Below are 20,573 nucleotides of genomic sequence, written 5' to 3' on the forward strand. Positions count from 1 at the left end.
CTTGATGGGCGTTGCACGGAGTTGTATGACTACTCGCCAAAATAATGTCTACTCGAGAAAGATTGTAAATGTCTCAAAATATACTATAGCGTGAGGCATGGTGTCAACTCTCCACTACCCTTAGGCCCTGTGGCCTAAGCGAGTATGTCTATTTGAAATATGAAAATCCACCAAATTTTGTGTCAATCAGATACTTGATGGGCGTTGCACGGAGTTGTATGACTACTCGCCAAAATAATGTCTACTCGAGAAAGATTGTAAATGTCTCAAAATATACTATAGCGTGAGGCATGGTGTCAACTCTCCACTACCCTTAGGCCCTGTGGCCTAAGCGAGTATGTCTATTTGAAATATGAAAATCCACCAAATTTTGTGTCAATCAGATACTTGATGGGCGTTGCACGGAGTTGTATGACTACTCGCCAAAATAATGTCTACTCGAGAAAGATTGTAAATGTCTCAAAATATACTATAGCGTGAGGCATGGTGTCAACTCTCCACTACCCTTAGGCCCTGTGGCCTAAGCGAGTATGTCTATTTGAAATATGAAAATCCACCAAATTTTGTGTCAATCAGATACTTGATGGGCGTTGCACGGAGTTGTATGACTACTCGCCAAAATAATGTCTACTCGAGAAAGATTGTAAATGTCTCAAAATATACTATAGCGTGAGGCATGGTGTCAACTCTCCACTACCCTTAGGCCCTGTGGCCTAAGCGAGTATGTCTATTTGAAATATGAAAATCCACCAAATTTTGTGTCAATCAGATACTTGATGGGCGTTGCACGGAGTTGTATGACTACTCGCCAAAATAATGTCTACTCGAGAAAGATTGTAAATGTCTCAAAATATACTATAGCGTGAGGCATGGTGTCAACTCTCCACTACCCTTAGGCCCTGTGGCCTAAGCGAGTATGTCTATTTGAAATATGAAAATCCACCAAATTTTGTGTCAATCAGATACTTGATGGGCGTTGCACGGAGTTGTATGACTACTCGCCAAAATAATGTCTACTCGAGAAAGATTGTAAATGTCTCAAAATATACTATAGCGTGAGGCATGGTGTCAACTCTCCACTACCCTTAGGCCCTGTGGCCTAAGCGAGTATGTCTATTTGAAATATGAAAATCCACCAAATTTTGTGTCAATCAGATACTTGATGGGCGTTGCACGGAGTTGTATGACTACTCGCCAAAATAATGTCTACTCGAGAAAGATTGTAAATGTCTCAAAATATACTATAGCGTGAGGCATGGTGTCAACTCTCCACTACCCTTAGGCCCTGTGGCCTAAGCGAGTATGTCTATTTGAAATATGAAAATCCACCAAATTTTGTGTCAATCAGATACTTGATGGGCGTTGCACGGAGTTGTATGACTACTCGCCAAAATAATGTCTACTCGAGAAAGATTGTAAATGTCTCAAAATATACTATAGCGTGAGGCATGGTGTCAACTCTCCACTACCCTTAGGCCCTGTGGCCTAAGCGAGTATGTCTATTTGAAATATGAAAATCCACCAAATTTTGTGTCAATCAGATACTTGATGGGCGTTGCACGGAGTTGTATGACTACTCGCCAAAATAATGTCTACTCGAGAAAGATTGTAAATGTCTCAAAATATACTATAGCGTGAGGCATGGTGTCAACTCTCCACTACCCTTAGGCCCTGTGGCCTAAGCGAGTATGTCTATTTGAAATATGAAAATCCACCAAATTTTGTGTCAATCAGATACTTGATGGGCGTTGCACGGAGTTGTATGACTACTCGCCAAAATAATGTCTACTCGAGAAAGATTGTAAATGTCTCAAAATATACTATAGCGTGAGGCATGGTGTCAACTCTCCACTACCCTTAGGCCCTGTGGCCTAAGCGAGTATGTCTATTTGAAATATGAAAATCCACCAAATTTTGTGTCAATCAGATACTTGATGGGCGTTGCACGGAGTTGTATGACTACTCGCCAAAATAATGTCTACTCGAGAAAGATTGTAAATGTCTCAAAATATACTATAGCGTGAGGCATGGTGTCAACTCTCCACTACCCTTAGGCCCTGTGGCCTAAGCGAGTATGTCTATTTGAAATATGAAAATCCACCAAATTTTGTGTCAATCAGATACTTGATGGGCGTTGCACGGAGTTGTATGACTACTCGCCAAAATAATGTCTACTCGAGAAAGATTGTAAATGTCTCAAAATATACTATAGCGTGAGGCATGGTGTCAACTCTCCACTACCCTTAGGCCCTGTGGCCTAAGCGAGTATGTCTATTTGAAATATGAAAATCCACCAAATTTTGTGTCAATCAGATACTTGATGGGCGTTGCACGGAGTTGTATGACTACTCGCCAAAATAATGTCTACTCGAGAAAGATTGTAAATGTCTCAAAATATACTATAGCGTGAGGCATGGTGTCAACTCTCCACTACCCTTAGGCCCTGTGGCCTAAGCGAGTATGTCTATTTGAAATATGAAAATCCACCAAATTTTGTGTCAATCAGATACTTGATGGGCGTTGCACGGAGTTGTATGACTACTCGCCAAAATAATGTCTACTCGAGAAAGATTGTAAATGTCTCAAAATATACTATAGCGTGAGGCATGGTGTCAACTCTCCACTACCCTTAGGCCCTGTGGCCTAAGCGAGTATGTCTATTTGAAATATGAAAATCCACCAAATTTTGTGTCAATCAGATACTTGATGGGCGTTGCACGGAGTTGTATGACTACTCGCCAAAATAATGTCTACTCGAGAAAGATTGTAAATGTCTCAAAATATACTATAGCGTGAGGCATGGTGTCAACTCTCCACTACCCTTAGGCCCTGTGGCCTAAGCGAGTATGTCTATTTGAAATATGAAAATCCACCAAATTTTGTGTCAATCAGATACTTGATGGGCGTTGCACGGAGTTGTATGACTACTCGCCAAAATAATGTCTACTCGAGAAAGATTGTAAATGTCTCAAAATATACTATAGCGTGAGGCATGGTGTCAACTCTCCACTACCCTTAGGCCCTGTGGCCTAAGCGAGTATGTCTATTTGAAATATGAAAATCCACCAAATTTTGTGTCAATCAGATACTTGATGGGCGTTGCACGGAGTTGTATGACTACTCGCCAAAATAATGTCTACTCGAGAAAGATTGTAAATGTCTCAAAATATACTATAGCGTGAGGCATGGTGTCAACTCTCCACTACCCTTAGGCCCTGTGGCCTAAGCGAGTATGTCTATTTGAAATATGAAAATCCACCAAATTTTGTGTCAATCAGATACTTGATGGGCGTTGCACGGAGTTGTATGACTACTCGCCAAAATAATGTCTACTCGAGAAAGATTGTAAATGTCTCAAAATATACTATAGCGTGAGGCATGGTGTCAACTCTCCACTACCCTTAGGCCCTGTGGCCTAAGCGAGTATGTCTATTTGAAATATGAAAATCCACCAAATTTTGTGTCAATCAGATACTTGATGGGCGTTGCACGGAGTTGTATGACTACTCGCCAAAATAATGTCTACTCGAGAAAGATTGTAAATGTCTCAAAATATACTATAGCGTGAGGCATGGTGTCAACTCTCCACTACCCTTAGGCCCTGTGGCCTAAGCGAGTATGTCTATTTGAAATATGAAAATCCACCAAATTTTGTGTCAATCAGATACTTGATGGGCGTTGCACGGAGTTGTATGACTACTCGCCAAAATAATGTCTACTCGAGAAAGATTGTAAATGTCTCAAAATATACTATAGCGTGAGGCATGGTGTCAACTCTCCACTACCCTTAGGCCCTGTGGCCTAAGCGAGTATGTCTATTTGAAATATGAAAATCCACCAAATTTTGTGTCAATCAGATACTTGATGGGCGTTGCACGGAGTTGTATGACTACTCGCCAAAATAATGTCTACTCGAGAAAGATTGTAAATGTCTCAAAATATACTATAGCGTGAGGCATGGTGTCAACTCTCCACTACCCTTAGGCCCTGTGGCCTAAGCGAGTATGTCTATTTGAAATATGAAAATCCACCAAATTTTGTGTCAATCAGATACTTGATGGGCGTTGCACGGAGTTGTATGACTACTCGCCAAAATAATGTCTACTCGAGAAAGATTGTAAATGTCTCAAAATATACTATAGCGTGAGGCATGGTGTCAACTCTCCACTACCCTTAGGCCCTGTGGCCTAAGCGAGTATGTCTATTTGAAATATGAAAATCCACCAAATTTTGTGTCAATCAGATACTTGATGGGCGTTGCACGGAGTTGTATGACTACTCGCCAAAATAATGTCTACTCGAGAAAGATTGTAAATGTCTCAAAATATACTATAGCGTGAGGCATGGTGTCAACTCTCCACTACCCTTAGGCCCTGTGGCCTAAGCGAGTATGTCTATTTGAAATATGAAAATCCACCAAATTTTGTGTCAATCAGATACTTGATGGGCGTTGCACGGAGTTGTATGACTACTCGCCAAAATAATGTCTACTCGAGAAAGATTGTAAATGTCTCAAAATATACTATAGCGTGAGGCATGGTGTCAACTCTCCACTACCCTTAGGCCCTGTGGCCTAAGCGAGTATGTCTATTTGAAATATGAAAATCCACCAAATTTTGTGTCAATCAGATACTTGATGGGCGTTGCACGGAGTTGTATGACTACTCGCCAAAATAATGTCTACTCGAGAAAGATTGTAAATGTCTCAAAATATACTATAGCGTGAGGCATGGTGTCAACTCTCCACTACCCTTAGGCCCTGTGGCCTAAGCGAGTATGTCTATTTGAAATATGAAAATCCACCAAATTTTGTGTCAATCAGATACTTGATGGGCGTTGCACGGAGTTGTATGACTACTCGCCAAAATAATGTCTACTCGAGAAAGATTGTAAATGTCTCAAAATATACTATAGCGTGAGGCATGGTGTCAACTCTCCACTACCCTTAGGCCCTGTGGCCTAAGCGAGTATGTCTATTTGAAATATGAAAATCCACCAAATTTTGTGTCAATCAGATACTTGATGGGCGTTGCACGGAGTTGTATGACTACTCGCCAAAATAATGTCTACTCGAGAAAGATTGTAAATGTCTCAAAATATACTATAGCGTGAGGCATGGTGTCAACTCTCCACTACCCTTAGGCCCTGTGGCCTAAGCGAGTATGTCTATTTGAAATATGAAAATCCACCAAATTTTGTGTCAATCAGATACTTGATGGGCGTTGCACGGAGTTGTATGACTACTCGCCAAAATAATGTCTACTCGAGAAAGATTGTAAATGTCTCAAAATATACTATAGCGTGAGGCATGGTGTCAACTCTCCACTACCCTTAGGCCCTGTGGCCTAAGCGAGTATGTCTATTTGAAATATGAAAATCCACCAAATTTTGTGTCAATCAGATACTTGATGGGCGTTGCACGGAGTTGTATGACTACTCGCCAAAATAATGTCTACTCGAGAAAGATTGTAAATGTCTCAAAATATACTATAGCGTGAGGCATGGTGTCAACTCTCCACTACCCTTAGGCCCTGTGGCCTAAGCGAGTATGTCTATTTGAAATATGAAAATCCACCAAATTTTGTGTCAATCAGATACTTGATGGGCGTTGCACGGAGTTGTATGACTACTCGCCAAAATAATGTCTACTCGAGAAAGATTGTAAATGTCTCAAAATATACTATAGCGTGAGGCATGGTGTCAACTCTCCACTACCCTTAGGCCCTGTGGCCTAAGCGAGTATGTCTATTTGAAATATGAAAATCCACCAAATTTTGTGTCAATCAGATACTTGATGGGCGTTGCACGGAGTTGTATGACTACTCGCCAAAATAATGTCTACTCGAGAAAGATTGTAAATGTCTCAAAATATACTATAGCGTGAGGCATGGTGTCAACTCTCCACTACCCTTAGGCCCTGTGGCCTAAGCGAGTATGTCTATTTGAAATATGAAAATCCACCAAATTTTGTGTCAATCAGATACTTGATGGGCGTTGCACGGAGTTGTATGACTACTCGCCAAAATAATGTCTACTCGAGAAAGATTGTAAATGTCTCAAAATATACTATAGCGTGAGGCATGGTGTCAACTCTCCACTACCCTTAGGCCCTGTGGCCTAAGCGAGTATGTCTATTTGAAATATGAAAATCCACCAAATTTTGTGTCAATCAGATACTTGATGGGCGTTGCACGGAGTTGTATGACTACTCGCCAAAATAATGTCTACTCGAGAAAGATTGTAAATGTCTCAAAATATACTATAGCGTGAGGCATGGTGTCAACTCTCCACTACCCTTAGGCCCTGTGGCCTAAGCGAGTATGTCTATTTGAAATATGAAAATCCACCAAATTTTGTGTCAATCAGATACTTGATGGGCGTTGCACGGAGTTGTATGACTACTCGCCAAAATAATGTCTACTCGAGAAAGATTGTAAATGTCTCAAAATATACTATAGCGTGAGGCATGGTGTCAACTCTCCACTACCCTTAGGCCCTGTGGCCTAAGCGAGTATGTCTATTTGAAATATGAAAATCCACCAAATTTTGTGTCAATCAGATACTTGATGGGCGTTGCACGGAGTTGTATGACTACTCGCCAAAATAATGTCTACTCGAGAAAGATTGTAAATGTCTCAAAATATACTATAGCGTGAGGCATGGTGTCAACTCTCCACTACCCTTAGGCCCTGTGGCCTAAGCGAGTATGTCTATTTGAAATATGAAAATCCACCAAATTTTGTGTCAATCAGATACTTGATGGGCGTTGCACGGAGTTGTATGACTACTCGCCAAAATAATGTCTACTCGAGAAAGATTGTAAATGTCTCAAAATATACTATAGCGTGAGGCATGGTGTCAACTCTCCACTACCCTTAGGCCCTGTGGCCTAAGCGAGTATGTCTATTTGAAATATGAAAATCCACCAAATTTTGTGTCAATCAGATACTTGATGGGCGTTGCACGGAGTTGTATGACTACTCGCCAAAATAATGTCTACTCGAGAAAGATTGTAAATGTCTCAAAATATACTATAGCGTGAGGCATGGTGTCAACTCTCCACTACCCTTAGGCCCTGTGGCCTAAGCGAGTATGTCTATTTGAAATATGAAAATCCACCAAATTTTGTGTCAATCAGATACTTGATGGGCGTTGCACGGAGTTGTATGACTACTCGCCAAAATAATGTCTACTCGAGAAAGATTGTAAATGTCTCAAAATATACTATAGCGTGAGGCATGGTGTCAACTCTCCACTACCCTTAGGCCCTGTGGCCTAAGCGAGTATGTCTATTTGAAATATGAAAATCCACCAAATTTTGTGTCAATCAGATACTTGATGGGCGTTGCACGGAGTTGTATGACTACTCGCCAAAATAATGTCTACTCGAGAAAGATTGTAAATGTCTCAAAATATACTATAGCGTGAGGCATGGTGTCAACTCTCCACTACCCTTAGGCCCTGTGGCCTAAGCGAGTATGTCTATTTGAAATATGAAAATCCACCAAATTTTGTGTCAATCAGATACTTGATGGGCGTTGCACGGAGTTGTATGACTACTCGCCAAAATAATGTCTACTCGAGAAAGATTGTAAATGTCTCAAAATATACTATAGCGTGAGGCATGGTGTCAACTCTCCACTACCCTTAGGCCCTGTGGCCTAAGCGAGTATGTCTATTTGAAATATGAAAATCCACCAAATTTTGTGTCAATCAGATACTTGATGGGCGTTGCACGGAGTTGTATGACTACTCGCCAAAATAATGTCTACTCGAGAAAGATTGTAAATGTCTCAAAATATACTATAGCGTGAGGCATGGTGTCAACTCTCCACTACCCTTAGGCCCTGTGGCCTAAGCGAGTATGTCTATTTGAAATATGAAAATCCACCAAATTTTGTGTCAATCAGATACTTGATGGGCGTTGCACGGAGTTGTATGACTACTCGCCAAAATAATGTCTACTCGAGAAAGATTGTAAATGTCTCAAAATATACTATAGCGTGAGGCATGGTGTCAACTCTCCACTACCCTTAGGCCCTGTGGCCTAAGCGAGTATGTCTATTTGAAATATGAAAATCCACCAAATTTTGTGTCAATCAGATACTTGATGGGCGTTGCACGGAGTTGTATGACTACTCGCCAAAATAATGTCTACTCGAGAAAGATTGTAAATGTCTCAAAATATACTATAGCGTGAGGCATGGTGTCAACTCTCCACTACCCTTAGGCCCTGTGGCCTAAGCGAGTATGTCTATTTGAAATATGAAAATCCACCAAATTTTGTGTCAATCAGATACTTGATGGGCGTTGCACGGAGTTGTATGACTACTCGCCAAAATAATGTCTACTCGAGAAAGATTGTAAATGTCTCAAAATATACTATAGCGTGAGGCATGGTGTCAACTCTCCACTACCCTTAGGCCCTGTGGCCTAAGCGAGTATGTCTATTTGAAATATGAAAATCCACCAAATTTTGTGTCAATCAGATACTTGATGGGCGTTGCACGGAGTTGTATGACTACTCGCCAAAATAATGTCTACTCGAGAAAGATTGTAAATGTCTCAAAATATACTATAGCGTGAGGCATGGTGTCAACTCTCCACTACCCTTAGGCCCTGTGGCCTAAGCGAGTATGTCTATTTGAAATATGAAAATCCACCAAATTTTGTGTCAATCAGATACTTGATGGGCGTTGCACGGAGTTGTATGACTACTCGCCAAAATAATGTCTACTCGAGAAAGATTGTAAATGTCTCAAAATATACTATAGCGTGAGGCATGGTGTCAACTCTCCACTACCCTTAGGCCCTGTGGCCTAAGCGAGTATGTCTATTTGAAATATGAAAATCCACCAAATTTTGTGTCAATCAGATACTTGATGGGCGTTGCACGGAGTTGTATGACTACTCGCCAAAATAATGTCTACTCGAGAAAGATTGTAAATGTCTCAAAATATACTATAGCGTGAGGCATGGTGTCAACTCTCCACTACCCTTAGGCCCTGTGGCCTAAGCGAGTATGTCTATTTGAAATATGAAAATCCACCAAATTTTGTGTCAATCAGATACTTGATGGGCGTTGCACGGAGTTGTATGACTACTCGCCAAAATAATGTCTACTCGAGAAAGATTGTAAATGTCTCAAAATATACTATAGCGTGAGGCATGGTGTCAACTCTCCACTACCCTTAGGCCCTGTGGCCTAAGCGAGTATGTCTATTTGAAATATGAAAATCCACCAAATTTTGTGTCAATCAGATACTTGATGGGCGTTGCACGGAGTTGTATGACTACTCGCCAAAATAATGTCTACTCGAGAAAGATTGTAAATGTCTCAAAATATACTATAGCGTGAGGCATGGTGTCAACTCTCCACTACCCTTAGGCCCTGTGGCCTAAGCGAGTATGTCTATTTGAAATATGAAAATCCACCAAATTTTGTGTCAATCAGATACTTGATGGGCGTTGCACGGAGTTGTATGACTACTCGCCAAAATAATGTCTACTCGAGAAAGATTGTAAATGTCTCAAAATATACTATAGCGTGAGGCATGGTGTCAACTCTCCACTACCCTTAGGCCCTGTGGCCTAAGCGAGTATGTCTATTTGAAATATGAAAATCCACCAAATTTTGTGTCAATCAGATACTTGATGGGCGTTGCACGGAGTTGTATGACTACTCGCCAAAATAATGTCTACTCGAGAAAGATTGTAAATGTCTCAAAATATACTATAGCGTGAGGCATGGTGTCAACTCTCCACTACCCTTAGGCCCTGTGGCCTAAGCGAGTATGTCTATTTGAAATATGAAAATCCACCAAATTTTGTGTCAATCAGATACTTGATGGGCGTTGCACGGAGTTGTATGACTACTCGCCAAAATAATGTCTACTCGAGAAAGATTGTAAATGTCTCAAAATATACTATAGCGTGAGGCATGGTGTCAACTCTCCACTACCCTTAGGCCCTGTGGCCTAAGCGAGTATGTCTATTTGAAATATGAAAATCCACCAAATTTTGTGTCAATCAGATACTTGATGGGCGTTGCACGGAGTTGTATGACTACTCGCCAAAATAATGTCTACTCGAGAAAGATTGTAAATGTCTCAAAATATACTATAGCGTGAGGCATGGTGTCAACTCTCCACTACCCTTAGGCCCTGTGGCCTAAGCGAGTATGTCTATTTGAAATATGAAAATCCACCAAATTTTGTGTCAATCAGATACTTGATGGGCGTTGCACGGAGTTGTATGACTACTCGCCAAAATAATGTCTACTCGAGAAAGATTGTAAATGTCTCAAAATATACTATAGCGTGAGGCATGGTGTCAACTCTCCACTACCCTTAGGCCCTGTGGCCTAAGCGAGTATGTCTATTTGAAATATGAAAATCCACCAAATTTTGTGTCAATCAGATACTTGATGGGCGTTGCACGGAGTTGTATGACTACTCGCCAAAATAATGTCTACTCGAGAAAGATTGTAAATGTCTCAAAATATACTATAGCGTGAGGCATGGTGTCAACTCTCCACTACCCTTAGGCCCTGTGGCCTAAGCGAGTATGTCTATTTGAAATATGAAAATCCACCAAATTTTGTGTCAATCAGATACTTGATGGGCGTTGCACGGAGTTGTATGACTACTCGCCAAAATAATGTCTACTCGAGAAAGATTGTAAATGTCTCAAAATATACTATAGCGTGAGGCATGGTGTCAACTCTCCACTACCCTTAGGCCCTGTGGCCTAAGCGAGTATGTCTATTTGAAATATGAAAATCCACCAAATTTTGTGTCAATCAGATACTTGATGGGCGTTGCACGGAGTTGTATGACTACTCGCCAAAATAATGTCTACTCGAGAAAGATTGTAAATGTCTCAAAATATACTATAGCGTGAGGCATGGTGTCAACTCTCCACTACCCTTAGGCCCTGTGGCCTAAGCGAGTATGTCTATTTGAAATATGAAAATCCACCAAATTTTGTGTCAATCAGATACTTGATGGGCGTTGCACGGAGTTGTATGACTACTCGCCAAAATAATGTCTACTCGAGAAAGATTGTAAATGTCTCAAAATATACTATAGCGTGAGGCATGGTGTCAACTCTCCACTACCCTTAGGCCCTGTGGCCTAAGCGAGTATGTCTATTTGAAATATGAAAATCCACCAAATTTTGTGTCAATCAGATACTTGATGGGCGTTGCACGGAGTTGTATGACTACTCGCCAAAATAATGTCTACTCGAGAAAGATTGTAAATGTCTCAAAATATACTATAGCGTGAGGCATGGTGTCAACTCTCCACTACCCTTAGGCCCTGTGGCCTAAGCGAGTATGTCTATTTGAAATATGAAAATCCACCAAATTTTGTGTCAATCAGATACTTGATGGGCGTTGCACGGAGTTGTATGACTACTCGCCAAAATAATGTCTACTCGAGAAAGATTGTAAATGTCTCAAAATATACTATAGCGTGAGGCATGGTGTCAACTCTCCACTACCCTTAGGCCCTGTGGCCTAAGCGAGTATGTCTATTTGAAATATGAAAATCCACCAAATTTTGTGTCAATCAGATACTTGATGGGCGTTGCACGGAGTTGTATGACTACTCGCCAAAATAATGTCTACTCGAGAAAGATTGTAAATGTCTCAAAATATACTATAGCGTGAGGCATGGTGTCAACTCTCCACTACCCTTAGGCCCTGTGGCCTAAGCGAGTATGTCTATTTGAAATATGAAAATCCACCAAATTTTGTGTCAATCAGATACTTGATGGGCGTTGCACGGAGTTGTATGACTACTCGCCAAAATAATGTCTACTCGAGAAAGATTGTAAATGTCTCAAAATATACTATAGCGTGAGGCATGGTGTCAACTCTCCACTACCCTTAGGCCCTGTGGCCTAAGCGAGTATGTCTATTTGAAATATGAAAATCCACCAAATTTTGTGTCAATCAGATACTTGATGGGCGTTGCACGGAGTTGTATGACTACTCGCCAAAATAATGTCTACTCGAGAAAGATTGTAAATGTCTCAAAATATACTATAGCGTGAGGCATGGTGTCAACTCTCCACTACCCTTAGGCCCTGTGGCCTAAGCGAGTATGTCTATTTGAAATATGAAAATCCACCAAATTTTGTGTCAATCAGATACTTGATGGGCGTTGCACGGAGTTGTATGACTACTCGCCAAAATAATGTCTACTCGAGAAAGATTGTAAATGTCTCAAAATATACTATAGCGTGAGGCATGGTGTCAACTCTCCACTACCCTTAGGCCCTGTGGCCTAAGCGAGTATGTCTATTTGAAATATGAAAATCCACCAAATTTTGTGTCAATCAGATACTTGATGGGCGTTGCACGGAGTTGTATGACTACTCGCCAAAATAATGTCTACTCGAGAAAGATTGTAAATGTCTCAAAATATACTATAGCGTGAGGCATGGTGTCAACTCTCCACTACCCTTAGGCCCTGTGGCCTAAGCGAGTTACCCTATCACACATACATGTGTCGCAGCATAGGTGAGCATCTCGAACATCTTCCTTTAAAAATTGTCTTTTAAGGATAGTCCGAGATGACACAAGTGTGCCTGTATTACACCTCAACCCATGTGTCGAAGGTTGGATTATATACCTGCTACCTAGAATGGATGTCGTAAATGGTTTAGCATGGACAAAGGAAAGTCCAATACCCAATGAGGACCCAAATGGATGGATGTTTGGGATGTCCCAATGAGATAATCGACACATGGGTGAGTTTCCAACGTATGTGTTCGAGCAAGCCAAGATGGCCGAGTGTCCCGAGACATGGGATGACATCATGATTCATGAGTTGTGTTGTTGGGAACCAAGATGCAATGAGATGCAACATTGCTTATGAGAGACCTTGGCCTAGAGTAGAGGCAAGATCGAGTCAGATGACTTGGCCTAATGTAGAAGTAAGCTGACTAGAGTTGCAGACGACTGAAAATGCATACATGAGCGATGTGTGTGGCAAAACAAGCTTGGATTTCGCACAAGTTGTTTTCGGTTGGTGAAGGTAAATCTTGTTGAACGTCCGACGAAGCCACAAAGTCGGAAAAAAATGTGAATGAGGCTTGAGTTCCCCTTTCAAGCTTGTCATGCGCGTGTCAAGATTACGACGCCACACGATTGAAGAAGTATGACCATAACACATAGTAAGTAATAAAAGAATGCAATTGTGACAATTGGTTCCCGAGCCGAGTCGATTCCTAGAATTGGAATTAACAAACATGCCCCCGACAAAACAATGAAGTATTGATCGATTAGTTGTGATTGAAAAGAAAATGCTTTACTTGTAATAAGTCCTTGACATTTTTTGCTGTCGAATCTTGCCGATAAGATTGATGTGGTAGCAAGGTGCCTTGGTGGAATGCCAATCTAAGAATTGATGTTTAGGATTGAGACCCTAGAAGATAAAACCACAAGTATTGGTGGCTTTGAGTGGGGAGTGCTTGATGAGTTACGTTGCCCACATAGAGGAACGAGTTGAAGGTTTAGACAGTTATCAAGAAACGATTGTACATGTAATAACTAACCCATGTTTCCAGGGTTCAAATCAAGGACCATTGTGTACCATGCATAATTTAAAAGACAAATTTTTGTTTTGAAAATAGAGGGTGGCACATGGAATTCAGGCATTTAAAATTCAAGTACATAAAATTAACCAACACATTCAAATACAAATACATTTGCAGGAGTTAGTACTAAAGGATTACAAAAATGCCAAAAATACAAAGAAGACTCAATTGCACGACTCTTGCTGCCAACAAACGCTACCTCATGCTTTTGAAAATAAAGAATAGCAAGAATGAATATAAAAATAGTCACATAAGCCATCTACTCGTAGACTCTCGTTGTTCTTGTCGTCTATTTAATGTCCATCATATCATTTTCCTATATCATAGACTACTCAAGAATGACAACTAGGAGCATCGGCTCCATCGAGCTCATTCAGGGTTCTAAAATTCACCAATCTCATGATCCTCACTAGCCTAGCTCTATTAGACTCATTCAATCTGTCAAATCTCGTCACTCCATTTCTAGGGGTGTATTTCATCAACCTGGGTTACCCACGGTTTTAGGAGAGGATAGCCACTTGGTTACTATTCACAAGGGTTTGTCTAAGTTCTTATACCATTTGCATAGGAGAAATGGAGGAGCCTCAATCAATCTAAGGGTTCAGAATCCTCTAATATATATGGATTATGACTCACTCTATAGAACTTTCTATTAGTAATCACTTTGTAGTCTCCCACATATGCTAAATAATGTTGACTACTAAGCGCTAATGGTGCCTATCAAGGTGAACAACTAAAGCTCCTTTAATAATATCATCTACTGCACCTTTAATAGTACCAATAGACTCACGAGGTATGGGGGCTTTTGAATTTCAGGTCATACCCTTTGCCACCATGAATGCACAAGCCACCTTTTGTGCATTGATGAACAGAAATTTCTACGAGCAAGGCCTTTTAAAGCTACCGTGTTCCTTCCTTTAATTAGACAACTATTATTAACGATTTGTTGAAGGATTCTCAAAACGAACAAGGCCTTTAATTAAACTATTGAAGAAAGTCATGATGGAAGGGTTGGGACTTGAAATTGTTGATGTAACGCAACCTTTTAAAGTCGAGACTCATAAGACCTTACCTTAATGGGCCTCTTCCTTTAAGATGGGGAGGACTATCGCATACGAATGCAGAAAGTTGAATGAGGCTGAGAGATAGCATCAGCATGTTGCTTTGAGAAGGCAGCGTTGGTTATAGTTCATTTTTTGTGAGCTTCAAGACAATACTTCTTTGGAGCCAAATTCATAGTCAAGACAACTAACCCCTCGATATTATTGAAATTTATGTCATAAAACTTCCTAGTTAATTAATTATTTTTAATAATAATAATTTTGATAATATTATTTCCAATTTAATATTATCTATGATACGAAAAATTCAAAGTTATTAATGAAATCTTGAATAATAAGTAATCACTAACTCAAAATAATTCTCCTCATTAATATGACATATCCAAATCAATCTTATAAGTCAAATCCGAAGAAATACATTCCAAATAGCTATTTATCTAAAATAAACATTTGAAAGAAAAGGTGTATTTCACAATACTAAAATTCTCAAAATCTTCCATTTAGGCTTAAAATTATATTAAAAAGTAACATGATCAAATCAGCTCAAAATTGGAATAAAATTAAACTAAGCCAATCAAATTAGATTGGATTAGTCCAACTAACCAGTTAAACCATTTAACTAAATTGATTCTTCATCCTCACAATTTATTGTTGCGTCCGCGTCCCCACATTTCATTTTTCTTCGACCATCTCGTTCCAATGGCATTCGGTCAAACCTAACTGCATATTTATATAGGATGAAATGACTGTACATGAATCAAAATAATCGGTCGAAAAATAGAGTAAATAGGTTTATGACTAGCTCCAAAACGGCGACTAATGAAACAATTTAACCTAATTTAAAGCTACCAAGAAGTTGCACACCCTTTGTCAAAATTGAAACCACACAATAAGCATACAAATTCTTCACGAAATCCGTCGTTGATCATGTGAACGAAAGCGTCCGGTGAAGTTGGGTTTTGATTAAGTTTTTCAAGAGAATAAATTCGGCAGAAACAATCAATAACCTCATAAATTGACACCGGCAACATTTTTTATCAATCCAAATGTCATAATTTTGGAGACAGCCACATAAAATTGAAAATCTTACCCACTTCATGTCACTTGACCCACATAATAAACATTCAACCTAAAAGAGAGATGACTAATGACTTGACCAATACAGCCATGCTCCGGTTGACATCTTAACTATAAATAATAAGTAGAAATTAGATCCATTAAAATATTATCATAATGACAACTAACGACCTCATGAAAACAATACCACATGATAAGGTAGGAGCATGTTAGGCTCTGAAATAAATTCGAACGTTTTTTCAAGCAATCAATGAATAATTAAAGGATTGAAATAGAATTTTAGGCAGAGTTCAACGATTGAAACAGAAATTTCGAAACAGAAAGACTATAATATAATATATGAAGAATTAAAGGATTAAAATAGAATTTGAGGTAAAGTTCAACAATAGGAAACAGAAAACTTCAACACTGAAAGACTGGAACACATTACTCAAAAAGTAGGGATCAAATCCAAATAAAATATGAAAGTGAAAAAAACTAAAAGAGAATATAAACCATGTTCTCTGTTTTGTTTTGTGTGTACGTGGGTCAAGAGATCACAACAAATCATGTATATCAGATGCGAGAAGACGAAAAGAGAGGAGGGTGAGCACAGGCATCAGGATATTGCCGAATTCATGTGCCAAGAGAGAATCACGCAAATGCCAAAAGTTATATAAAGCAGAAATGGCCAAATATTCAGGGCTTTAGGCTCCTTGATTTTCTACCTGTTGTTGGCCGCTAGTGCCTCCCCTCAATAAACTATCCTAAACAGAACTGTACTCTAAAAGTAATGGCTCCACAGAGGCCAGGAATGGTTGGTGGACAAAGCACCACCAACATTATCTGATACTCAAATCTCCCCTTCTTTCTTCACCTTGATTTGATATACTTTTCCCACAAATATTTTGGAAGGTGATGGGTTTCTGTTTCACCAAAGCTTTTATAATACGAGTTGGATAAATTACACTTTTTGATCTATTTAGCCCCGAAATCTGGTGTTTGAACTTCCGTGGAACAGTCTCAGAAACTCAAAAGACAAAATTTAAACTATTTCTCAGAAGCTAGAAACTAAATAAATAGCAAACGAACAACCTGAAGAGTGATTTATCTAAGATTTTTGTTTGGGCTGCAGAAAAATTTCCGTGATCAGTATGTTTTACATCAAACAGTTCTTTAAGACGGCAATATAACCATGCCTAAAAGGAAATTTCTGTGTTATTCACGTAATACTGTGATAATACTATTTCAATCAAGAATCATATCGTTCTTGCTGCTTTTCTTAAATAAACTTCCAATATGAAAACGTTTTCAATATGCTAAAAAAAATGAAATTTCTTGCTTCTTCTAGATGAATCATCTTGCAATTAATTTACCAAAAGAATAAGTAAAACAGTATATATAGTTTAAAATATCGACGCACAAATGCGCGAATATCTCCAACGAGCAACTACCAGAAGGAAAAAGCTTCTTTTGAAAAACGATCAGTTTTTGAAAAGGTTGCTTAAAAACCGAAAAATTCCCTGGGAACCGGGAACCTACTTTCTAAAGCTGGGGCTCAAAGTGATTCATTGCTATGCAGGGGAATGGCTAAGGCAAGGCTGGCAATGGAATGAGATGCTTATGGCAACGGCCATGATGCGGCCACTCTCAAAGTGAGAGGCTCTAATTTCATATTGATGGGTGTCCTCAGCACATCATATATTCTCTCCCTACTTTTCCATCCATTGATGTGCATAAAAATCTAAATAACCTCTTCAATATCAAGTGCGTTTATTAAAGTTTTAATAGTTTGGTTAAGTCTCTTCGTTTATCTTTTTAGTTTACACAACTCAAAGGCTAGTCTAGTTAAGCTGATCTAATACACAATAAATCATTTAAGCTTTCAGACAGCATTTGTAGCTTGCCACATGAGAAAATTATTTGCATGAAAATTTAAAAGGTCATCTAAACTGACCCACTCCTTTTCGGCGACACCAGCTGGCTAAGCCTTGAAAAGTGAAGCGTACAACGTACAGGCATTTACACAAACAGATGGTGCGCATGCAAGAGAAAGCAAGAAAACAAAATATCTCAAGAACAGAGTAGAAAGTGAAAGTGAAATTTGAATTGAACACAGACAAATGAAATCGATATCATCAGGGGGACGGGGGACCACAAGATTGCAAAAGGAATACCAAAAGCAAACGAGATCTGAATATCGATAGAAAATGTGAAATTAGGGTTTGGGAGAAAATGGAAACAGTAAAGTAAACGGAACACTCACAGGGCTGACAGCGGCATGGGGTAGGGGAATCTCCATTATCGAGAGCGATTTGTGTTGACCGCCGAATGAGTGGCTCCTCCACGTGCTCTCTCTGCCATTGAAGAAGAAGAGAAGAACAGGGCCTCTTCCTGTTCGTACATGGAATGGGACTGAATTTGTTGCCAGCGCGGAAAATAAATTTATTTAATTTCCTCTTTATCACATCACGTGTTTTCGTCTCATTTCCTTTTTTTTTTCTTTTTTTTTTTCTTTTTTTCTTTTTCTTTTTCGATTGATATTTTAAAAATATATTATGCATTTTCCTTCTGGAAAAAAAAATAATTTCATCATTATTTTTTTTCCACATTTGAAATTATGTTTATTTTTAAATTACAAATATGTTTCCAAATTTTACTTAATTTAAATTATTTCATTTTTGGTTAAAAGGTTGAAATTATCTAATTAATATTTTTTTATCGGGTCAACTAGAACAACTCAAAAATAGTGTTACAATCCAACTCTATCTTAATTATATCCAGTAATAAAAATATTTCACATTTAGAGCCAATTTGGAGCCAACCCAACTAAATTATATATTTTAATTTTAATTGAGAGAAGCTATTAAAAAACACGATATAATAATTTATACGCTTTTTTCGGGTTTCGACTAAAATCAAACAAATTTAAAGATGGGAAAGTTAACTAATATTTTATGGTTATAATTTCATTTATTTATAGAATTTTAAACGTTTTTTTTTAATATTTAAATACTTTTGATGACCACTTGCCCATCCTCATCACAGTCCAATGGCTTGAAAGTGAGATATTGATTTGAGATTTTTAGTTTGGTTAAGAATTGAGACAATACCCCGTAATTAGTGTAATATTTCTTCTTTTTTTTTTTCTTATATTATAAATTACATTTAATTCCATAATTAAACATAAAACCATATTATAAACTTAGATGATGGGTGAAATTATACCAGTTTAAGCCATGATTTTAATTTTATTTAAATAATTTATAGCTATTTAAGTTGAATTAAATTGGAAAAATCTTGTATACCAACCAAAAATTTCAGAAGGATGGATTTGTTGAATTCTTGGCTAATTAAGAATACTATCTCTATTGATATGAAGCATTCTGGGAAAGCTTAAATCAAAACCATGAGAATTTATGTTCAATATTGTTCAGAGAGTCGTGTTCATCTAATATGGTATATAGAGTCATGCCCCTAAAACTTAGCCATACCAAGTCATTTGATTTTAATAATTGGGTCGGGTATATATATATATATATTTATTGGTTAGATTTGAACATTGGGTGAGAAAAATATTTATTTATAGGTATTTATTAAGAAGAAAAATGAAAAGAAATTGAATTGACGGTGGGTTTTGGAGAAAGAGAAGTCGGCGATTTGGAATCCTTGAACGACACGGAAATTAAGAGGGAATAAAATTTAATTTAAAACATATTTTGGTTGTCCGTTTCACAGCCTCTAACCAAACCCTAACCCTAAATTTCCTTCTCCGTCAAATTCCTTTAAATACCCTCACCACTCTCCTCTTCTTCATTCGCTTACAATTCTCAATATTCAATTTCCTCTCTGCAATTCATTCCATTCCCCTTCTCTTTCGTCTCTGTCATTCTCCAGGCCTGCGATTCAACACTCTGTTCCTGTTTTTGACTCTTGTCATCTTTTTCTTTGCATCCGTCGAAATAGATCGGAGAATTTTTGAAAGATTTGTGAATGGTGGAAGAAAATTCTTGTAGTAGTTATTACATGCGCTCCCTTTTGGATTCAAGGGCGAGCGCTCGTCTTCCTCTTTCTGCTGCTTCTTCTTTCGCTTTTGGTTCTTGCAAGGAAGGCTGGTACTACCGCTGCCTCGGAGTTGACCCTTGAGATCTCTCTCTCTCTCTCTCTCTCTTTGTTTCTCTACCTTCTTCTCGATACAACCCCGTTTCAAGGAATTTTAACATTTTTTTCTCCAAACTTTTTTGCGATTTCTCTCTTTCGGTTTTTTCATTGCGGCGCTAGCTTTGGGAAATTTGTCGTGGTTGTCGTCGGTGGCCGATTCTCTGTTTCTGGGATATAATTTGAAGAAAAAGAAGGGATTCGGATTGGTGGGATTTTGAATTTGGATTTCGATTTGGATTTCAATTTTCTTACGAGGATGTTGCTGTACAAGCAGAAGAAGAATCAGAATGTTAAGGGAAACAGGCTCTTGATCAGCATCAATGTGCTCGGCAGTGCTGGTCCGATTCGATTTATTGTGAACGAGGAGCAACTTGTTGCTGCTGTTATTGATACCGCATTGAAATCCTACGCGCGTGAGGGCCGGCTGCCGATTCTTGGGTCCGATCTCAAAGATTTCCAGCTTTACTGTCCAATTGCTGGACCAGATGGTAATTCAAGCCCTGTTTTAAGATAATTCAATCGCCTTTCGTGATAATTATCCTTTACAATACTTTTGCATGCTTCCAATATGAAGTGGCTGAAGAAATTTGTGATGCGGTTCATAAATTTGTTCTCTATTTCAATTTCGGTTCTAAATTTTGTGATGGGAATCTCTGTTCTGGGGGCTCCCCTCGACCCCCCCCCCCC

At 38.9% G+C, this 20,573-nt stretch overlaps 1 protein-coding gene across 1 annotated transcript; it reads left to right on the forward strand.

Annotated features, from left to right (window-relative positions):
* Positions 1-19,516: 19,516 nt before the first annotated feature.
* On the forward strand, positions 19,517-20,564 carry LOC111474697. The gene has a single exon (XM_023119620.1). The coding sequence runs from the start codon at positions 20,143-20,145 to the stop codon at positions 20,398-20,400; it is 258 nt and encodes an 85-aa protein (XP_022975388.1). The 5' UTR covers positions 19,517-20,142; the 3' UTR covers positions 20,401-20,564.
* Positions 20,565-20,573: the final 9 nt, after the last annotated feature.

This window comes from Cucurbita maxima, unplaced genomic scaffold (assembly GCF_002738345.1).
Source record: "Cucurbita maxima cultivar Rimu unplaced genomic scaffold, Cmax_1.0 Cma_Scf00546, whole genome shotgun sequence".
Taxonomy (NCBI): domain Eukaryota; kingdom Viridiplantae; phylum Streptophyta; class Magnoliopsida; order Cucurbitales; family Cucurbitaceae; genus Cucurbita; species Cucurbita maxima.